At 41.7% G+C, this 9,428-nt stretch overlaps 1 protein-coding gene across 1 annotated transcript in view; it reads right to left on the bottom strand.

The window, feature by feature from the left end:
* Positions 1-5,948, bottom strand: part of LOC140856294 (uncharacterized) — an 11,620-nt gene extending 5,672 nt beyond the window's left edge. The window contains 2 exon segments of the mRNA XM_073253404.1: positions 4,254-5,201; positions 5,304-5,948. Of these exon segments, the coding sequence (XP_073109505.1) occupies positions 4,254-5,201; positions 5,304-5,811 (1,456 nt within the window). The 5' untranslated portion in view covers positions 5,812-5,948.
* Positions 5,949-9,428: the final 3,480 nt, after the last annotated feature.

Below are 9,428 nucleotides of genomic sequence, written 5' to 3'. Positions count from 1 at the left end.
CTTTTTTTCTAGAATAGGTATATTGTTTCTTTTGATAGGCTATCTCTCTTGATGGGTGGAGGTGCTCTAGATGGGGTATTTAGATTCTAATTCTATCCTATATCTTTTCGATGATGATGTATTCTAGTAGCTATATAGATTTTAATCTATAGAACATAATCAAGTGAGGATGATGAACTATATAGATTTCAATCTCTTCTCTCAAACACTAGACCGTAAACACAATCTTTTTTGCTAGATTGTAAGTAATACTATCATGATGCACTGTAATTTGTATGTGCAGATTAGTATATATCAATCATTCTGATGGACAATACCTATCTATCAAATGAATGACAAATGGATTTCTCATATCTGCAATAGTAGGATATGTAGTTATCTTTACATTATACACATGAGAGGCAAGATGCATTTTTTTTCGATAGAACTGAATGTTGCCAATTATGTAATTATAAGTATGACTAAGCTTTTTTGTGCCCACCTAATGTTTCATGCCGGAATTAAGTCCGTGTCAAGTAATGCACCATGCCAACTACTGCATTGTGCCAAATAATGCATTATGCCCCTAATATTGTTTGGAAAAAAAATGTTTCTAATATTCAGTCCCATATTGTGCTAACATACATCCATGCATCTAATGCAAAGTAATATTTGTTTGTTTTTATTTGACTATGAGCATTAAATATTTTGTAGGCCTAATTGTGCCATCTACATCATGCATTTTATGAAGAGTCTGATGATGGGAGGCCAGATCACAATTACGGATACTTATATGTCAGAGTTACATGTCAGATATGCTGTGCAGATGATTCTGAAAGATCGCGAGATGGGATCATCATAGTTTACTTTGTGCTACCTTTGTGACCATATTTGTGTTAGCTTCACTCTTTATGTATATTTATAAGATATTTTTATTCTGTCAAAATATTTGGATGTATTGTGAAACTCTTGTAAATAAACTTGTATGAAATCCCTTGTAAAAAAGTCAATTGCTGCAATGAAACTAATTATTTTCATGTATATAAATATTTTGTAACAGGTGAATCAATTTTATTCTCTATGGATTGATGCAATGGATTTATTGACATCTGAGTTTACTCTTTGTGTTTCTTTACATTTGTTTATAGGTTGTTATCATGTTTATTGACGGGTCTGATAATTATTCAGTTCTATACTTGACGTGACACTTATTTTCTAGATGATTTTATATTTGAAGTTATGACAGGTCAATTTGTGCTTGTTTGTATGGAGTGAATTTTTGTGCATTTAGGATCTTATTTATCATTGTTTCTGAGTTGTAATCTTATGCATTCAAAAATTTGAGTTTGCCCTACCAAGTGAATTTGTATCCCCCAGTAATGGAGAATGAGAAAAGGGGATAAATTACTTTTTGATAGAAATAAATATGAACTCGCCAGAGTAAATGCGAATAGCCCAACAAACTGTCCATAAACTTTGAAAGTTGTAATAATCCCTTTTATGAGATCATTGACAGGATAAATACAAATTGTCATAGAATAAGTACAAACTATTGCTGAATAAATACAAACTACTCAGGATAAATGCAAACCCATGGTCCAAAAGTTGGATAATATAAGGATCCTCCAAAGATAAATAACAATAGTAGAGGATAAACACTAACTCCTACTAAAATAAACATAAACTATCCTGAGATAAATATAAACTCTAAATAATAGATATGAGGACCGGTGGGTGGTGACGGATGGGGAAGAGAGAAGGCAGGTGGCAGATGGGGAAGAGAGAAGGCAGCGCTGGCGAGTGGGAGTTGCGAGTTGGGAATGAGAGGAGATGGAGAGTGGTAGGTGGAGAAAGTGGGTGGGAATTGGGGGTTGAGGAAGAGCTAGTGGCGGATGGGGGTAGCGGGTGGGGGTTGCCAGTTGGAAAAGGAAGGAGGTGGAGTAGAAGATGTTGGGGTTGGAGATGAGAGGAGAAGATGGGGGCGGCAGGTGGGAGTTGAAGGTTGGGGAAGAGCCGGCGGTCGGTAGGTGGTTAGTAGTGGGGGGAGAGAGAGAGGAGAAGCTAAGAGTTGGAGAGAGAGAGGAGAAGAAGATGAGAGTTGGGGGTTGCGAAGAGTCGACGGTAGGTTGGGGAAGAGCCGACGGTAGGTTGGATGTTTAGTATGGGGAGAGATGAGTTTTGAAAGAAAAAGAAGAAGAGAGAGAGTAGAAGAAGAAGAAAGAAGAAAAAGAGAGAGAGAAGAATGTGACCGAAAGACAGGGCCACGGGTGGGAGGGGTTTCGAAGGAGACGAGGATGGTGGTTGGAGATAGAGAAGAAGAGAGGAAAAAAAGAGAGAGGCATAGATTTGGAGAGAGAGGCGTGGGTTTGGAGAGAGAAGAAATGGATTTTAAAAAGAAGAGAGAGGAAAGATGGGTGGAAGGGGCACGCGCATGGCCATACATCGTGTTCAATTTAATATATTTAAAAAAAAAATAGTACCAAGTCAGCGAACAGTAGCCAAATACCCTCCGTTAGCTTTTAGGCCTAACTTTAAGATGTGCGCTAATCCAAGAGATGAGGAGCCGACCGGATATAAACTGGGATCCGGTCAACCGGAGCCCAATCTATATATATATATAGGCCAACCATGGTTTTTTTTTTTTCATAAGATAGATCTAGTACAAATATATTTATAAAAATATAAAAATAAAATATATAAAAAAATAAAAAAATATCTATCATAGCAATTCATAATATATATAATTTTAGTATGATTGATGATATATAATACTGTAAAGTCAGTATCCTTAGTAGCTTTTCTACAAATATGTCATCTTATAAAAAAAGTAGAGTAGAAGCCACGGCTCGATCTTAGAGCCACCGCTTTATGTTTTCTTGTTTTATGTCTTTGTGAAAATGAGTTCAATTGATGTGGGTCAAGGAGTAGGATTAAATTGAAGCGTTCAAGGGTAGCTAGCCAGATGTAGCAAATTGTATATTTTGGAAACTAATGATGAAAAATTTGAAGTTGGAGCAAAAAGCTCAGAAATGGATCTAAAAATCCCTAGACTCTAGGACGGAAGGTGACAAATATTTGGTTAAGTTGGATAGTACAACAGCAATTAAAAAGGTAGATCGAGTCCCTTTGGATCAAGTCAGCATTACAAGCTAATGATGAAAAAAAATCATCCAAAAATTGGTTGGCCATGGAGCATGAGACAATAAAATCTGAAACGGCCAATGCGTTTCTGCCGCGCTGAAAGTTGGACCACTATTAGTCACTAGTGAAGAATGCCAAAAAGCACTGAGAACGCGGAACTGCAACATTTATTTAGGAGCTGTTGCCGGGAAATAATTGAAGGTCTAACACGACTGGTGCAAGCACTTGTTTTTGCGATTTTACTTGTGGCTGGACAATGAGGTACGTATGCATTGATATTTCAAGTCAATCCATCTGGCGCTACTTGTCACACTGTAGCAAACCATATGCCTGGATTGGATGCCATTCGCTAGCCAACACACGGTACGCGTTTTAAATAAGTCCCATGTGGATGTCAAGAGACGGTATTAGATTTACTGCGAAAGAAGGACGTACTTTAATGCAATGTTCATGGGTTCAGGTTGTATCTTTCACAAAATGCCTGATTTGAGATATTCCTCTTCTTTGATGGTGTCAATCATTGCATCATGATTTCACAGTTGATATCACAATATATATATATATATATATATATATATATATATATATATATTCACCGAAAGAATCCAAACCTAATACTACCACTAAGTAATGGGTCACGTCGGCAGCTATCTTTATCATTGATTTTAGGGAGCCAATGATACTTTCACTCATTATCCGATCCACAATCCTGATCTATGTATAGAGATTATTACCATTCTTATCCATCACATCTGGTCTCTCAATAAACAGTTATCTTATTATTTAATATATATCTGCATCTATATCTATCTATCTATTCGTATCTCTCAAGAAAAATAAATGCAGAAAAAAATTTGAAATAAATTAAAAAAAGTTTTGCAGATTAGACTTGGACCAGATCTGACCTTTTCCACTTGACTTGCAAAGGTAATTTTTGTTATTTTGCACATATTTTATTTTTTAATGTTCATAGTGTATTATATGTAGCAGACTGTCATAATAAGTCCGATCTATTTTTTTTAAAAAAAAAAATTCTACGCTACCAACGAAGGATGCGTCAGAGTTTTTTATTATCCATATTACAACGACAGGGAACAAACTGTTCCGTTACTCCAAGTTCCATACATCTGATTACTTTAATCTACGCGAACACATCTTCAAAGCAGTGCTTCCTTGACCAACCTTTCGAAATTCTGAAAAGAGGAGCCACCTGGTTGCGTTGCTCTGGTTGCACTCTCCTTCCACTCCACCGCCCTCCTCCTGCATCTCCTTTCCCTTCTCCCCTACCATCAACTCCCTCACCAACCTCTCCACATCCCCTCTCTTTACGTTGTTGTCAATCTCCATTCCAATGCCCCACTCCGTGCAGGCATACATGCAATTGGTCTGCTGCTCAGCAAAGAATGGCCAACTTATTGTCGGCACTCCACCGCATACACTCTCCAACATCGAATTCCATCCGCAATGAGTCAAGAACACTCCGATGGATGGGTGTGAGAGCACCGCCTCTTGGGGGCACCAGTTCGCTAGCAAACCCCTCTCCTTGGTCTCGTTCAAGAACTCTTGTGGAAGCACGGCTGTGTCTCCTTTCACGAGGTCAGGTCTGATCACCCACAAGAAATCATGCTTGCTGTCAGCCAGCCCCCACGCAAACTCGATCAGCTGCTCATTCGTCATCACCGTAATGCTTCCATAGTTCACGTACACGACCGATCCGGGCTCTCTCCCTTGGAGCCACTCCAAGCAAGTTGTGTCCTCCTTCCATAGGTTCGAGCTTATCGATGTTAAAGGGCCTGTGGTGATTTGGCGAGAGAGCAAGGATAAAGGGCCTATGGTGTAGATAGGAGGGAGCATCGATGCCATCGCATTCAATACAGGACGTTCAAATTCATCGAAGGTGTTTAATATGATCGCCGACCCCATGGATGATCTCTGGGCCTCACGATTACAGTAATTGAACATGATGTCCTTGGGGTCCAGTGTACGAAGGAAGGTGGGCAAGTCCCTTAGCCGGACATTCTTCATCCCCGGTATCCAATCGATGGGTTTGTCGAGATATCCGTTGGTGAGATCACTGGCATCTGCGCACCAATTAAGAGGAAAGAACAGTAATTATTGATGAATCGATATTAATGTGGTGGTATCTATTGGTTTAACTTGAGAAATTAAAGTTAGCTAGTAACCTTTGAGAGGAAAGATGCCTCTTTCCGTGAGATGTTGATAGTGGAGGTAGCCCATCATGCCACATGCACTAGTGGTCCAGAACAAGACCTTGGGGATTCGGAGCTCCTTCGCAGCATCGAGGGTGAAGCTCATGACCCCATCAGAAACTATGCATGACACCGTCGGTGTAGGAGAGGAAGGGTCGTTGAGCTTTGTTATAAGGTCACGGAAGGGGGGAAGGCAATTTTTTGGGATGGAATCGCAAAGGGAGGGGATGTCTTGGGTGGCATCCTCGTCGGTAGGAGGGAGGCCGTCCGGGATGGACTCGAAGCGGAAGTTCGGGAGGCTGTCGAGGGAGGAGATGGCTCCGGACCTGAGGAGGCGGTTGTGGTTGAAGTGGGTGTTGACAAAGGTGATGTAGAAGCCATGGTAATGGAGGAGCTTGGCTAGCTTAAGCATGGGGGTTATGTGGCCTTGGGCTGGGTAGGGGATGCACACTGCATGAGGCTTCTGTGGAATGGAACCCATATTTCCTCTCTCTCTCTCTCTCTCTCGCTCTCGCTCCCCTCTCTGCCTCTCTGTGCCTGCGCGCGCACCTGAAGGGCCTTTTTTTTCTTTATTTTGGTTCGAGGAGGCAGAAGGCTTGGGTTCTCTTTGGTTGATGTGAAGGGCTTGGTTAGCGGGCTTTATATAGCCGTAGGGAGAAGTGTCTTCTTGTTTAAAAAAAATGCCGTAAGAAAAAGCGCCACGTCTCCTGGGGATTTTCTTTAATTATTTTTTAATATTTATTTTTTAAAATATCCTGTCACCAGCTTATCTCTGACTCTAGCATCTCCGCGTGAAATCATCATTTCAACTCATGATTTCACGGCCATTTAAGCCCACCTCGAGCCCAGCTGGTCAGATGAGACGGACAAAATTAAAATCGCCATTTGTACCTATAATTCCAGTAAAATCATCATTTGGATCGATAATTTCTTTGAAATCGCTATTTGCACCTGCAATTTCAGTGAAATCTTCATTTTAACCGACGATTTTTTCTGAATTCGCCACTTAGGCAAGTGGTTTCAGTGAAATTGCGAGCCTAGTCCGTAATTTCTTAGCCCACCATCCAAATACCGAAATCGCCACTTCGGCCAGCAGTTTCAATGAAATCGCGAGCCCAGCCCGCGATTTCTCAACCCACCATCCAAACTCTCTGTGATTTACCCTATTCGCTTGGCACCAACGGACAGCACGGATGGATGAGAGTGGCGAAGCTGCATGCGATCGAAGGGTGGTGCGGGAGGCTGGGAGGAGCCATAGAGCAACTGTCTGGGGATGGTGTGGCCGGTGCTAGTGACTGGGGTGCGATATCGGAGATGCAAGGGCTGGAGGTGCTGTAGAGGGTGGGGTGCACGAAGCTGTGAGGGCCGTGCAGGGGACCGATGGGGTGGGTGAGGGCGGCGGTATGGGTGGGTGAGGGTGGCGAAGCAGGTAGATAAGGAGGGCGGCGAAGCCGCAAATGGTCGGGGCCAGTGCAAGAGGGTGGGAGGAGGTGACGAGCAGCGATCGGGGGGCGACAAGGGCGGCGTTGGGGGCGGTGTTGGAGGTACGATAGGCCCAAGCCACACACGGTCGGTGGCTATATGAGGGTCCACCGAGGGTAGGATGTTCGACGCAGAGTCATAGGAGGAGAACGTAGGAAGGAAGATTTTTTTATTAATAATAAAATAATTTATATAATTATAAAATATTATTTTAAAAAATAATTTACAAAAATGTGTGAGTTATGGGTGGATGCGGAGGAAGTGTAGGTCACGCTGGAGGGGTGGTCTATAGCACAGAGTCGTAGGAGTTTAAAATAAATTTTTTAAATAATAAAAAAATATAAATTTTAAAAAATAATTTTTAAAAATGCATGGGTGGGTGTGGAGGAGCGGCAATTGGGTGGAGAAGCCGCAGGTGGTGTTCGGAGAGGGTATGGATGTTCGGCACAGAGGCGTGGAGAAAGAAGAAACGAAAAAAAATTAAAATACTAATAAAATATTATTTTTAAAAAATAATTTTGAAAAATGCATAGGTAGGTGCAGAAAAGTGGCGATCGGAGTGGAGGACCTCGCAGCCTTTTTTTTTAAAATTATTTTTTAAAATTAATATTTTATTATTATTTTAAAAATCTATTTTAAACTTTCACAGCTCTGTATCGAACATCCACAACCTCCCCTCCGGTGCTACCCGTGGCTCCTCCACCCGGCCACCACTCCTCTACGCCCATCCATGTATTTTTTAAAATTATTTTTTAAAAATAATATTTTATTATTATTTTAGAAATCTATTTTTTTTATTTCTTTTTTCTCCTTTCGAGGCTTTATGCCGAACACCCATCCCCCTCCAGCGCCACCCACCGCTCTTCTGCCCCGTTGCTGCTCCTCCATGCCCATCTACTCATTTTTTCAAATTATTTTTGAAAATTATATATTTTAATTTTTTAAAAATAATAATAATATATGTAGGTGGGCACGAAAATTTATATAATAATAAAATATTATTTTTAAAAAATAATTTTAAAAAATACATGGGTGGGTGCAGAGGAGTGGTGGCCATGTGGAGGAGCTGTAGGTGACCTTGGAGGGGGGGTGGATGTTCGGCATGGAGCCGTGGGAGGAGAAGAAAGGAAAGAAATTTTTTTTTAATATATTAAAAAATATTATTTTTAAAAAATAATTTTAAAAAATACTTAAGATCCAAAAAAATTTAAAAAATAATAAAATATTATTTTAAAAAATAAAATTAAAAAATGCTTAAAGTTGCTGGAACTAATCCCACTGGCTCTCGAGTGCACTCCTCGACGGACGATTTGTAATTGGAAGGCACTTAGTTTTAAATTATTTTTTAAATTAATATTTTATTGTTATTAATATTTTATTTTATTTTTTTATTGGGTTTCTTCCTCCTCCTTGGGTCTGAGCCGAACAAGCATCCCCCCACCCGCGGTGCCACCCATCACTCCTCCGCGCCTCTCCACGCCCCCTAGCCCCCCTTCCACGACTGCAACGTCCGCTGCTGCTCCGCGCACCCCCTCGGCCCCAAGCATGCCCGCCGCTGCTTCGCGCACCTCTCTGCCCCCTGCATGCATGCGGTCTCTTCCCATCCCGCATACCATCCTCCGCCTGTGCCATCCCATCCTCTGTCGGTGGGTTCTCCACGCCCATTCCCCCTCCCACACCACCTGCGACTCATCCGTAAGCTGCCCACCGCTCCTCCACACCTCCCCTCCCCCTTCTCTCGTGCGACTTCTTCGTGCCACCCTTCGTCGGTCCCCAAACCCCACCTCCTCCCCTCCGCCACGGCTTCTCTGTGCCACCCCCATGCACCTACAGGTCTTTAGTTTTCCATTTGCTCAAAAAATAAAATAAAAATAAAAAATAAGTCAGCATCATGGTATTCGTTAAATCGTCGGTCCAATCTGCGATTTCAATGTAGACGATAAATTAAAAAATAAATTAGGGGAGAAAATATTTTTAAAAATAAAAAAATAAAAATAAAAAAGAATCCGTGTTTTGGTGGGTTACCAGGGGCTGCGAGCGGTGCAAGTCAAATTGTCGATCAGCACCTGTCAGAAAACTATCGCATGGGTAAATGTGATATTTCCTGTGTATGTGTTGGAACGGATGGAGGGCGGTGGGCGGCCCGGAAAAGGTGGCCGACAGTCATACCTTACGTCCACATTTCAGACACGTGATTTTACGTGTTCCCATCTATGAGCTGTCCCGCTTGGTTGTTTGAACTCGAAAGCCCGTTAGTGCCGACTTAAAGCTGGGCTACCACCTGCGTAATCTGACCAGGGAAAATGCCCAACATCATCAATCTCTGGCGTATGATTACTTTCCCCTTCCAACTCCTTGCTCGGTGCACCGGTTCTACACGGGAGTGAATGACTGCCTAAATAACTTGCCCTTGATTAACACCTATGTATCTAATCCCGAATGGGGTCAGAATTAGCAAGACTCCCATGGTAATCAATAAATAATTATTAAGCCTGATATCACCGTTGCCATTTGGACGAAGGGTGCAGCGTTAGGGCCAACAAATAATGATCCGATTTATCAATTTGATCCATGCTTGACCTGTCATAAAAAGATTTGGATTTGATCTAAATAAGT

The sequence above is a fragment of the Elaeis guineensis genome, chromosome 3 (assembly GCF_000442705.2).
Source record: "Elaeis guineensis isolate ETL-2024a chromosome 3, EG11, whole genome shotgun sequence".
NCBI lineage: Eukaryota > Viridiplantae > Streptophyta > Magnoliopsida > Arecales > Arecaceae > Elaeis > Elaeis guineensis.
The sequence above is the reverse complement of the archived record's forward strand: the minus strand, read 5'-3'. Positions and strand labels throughout refer to the sequence as shown.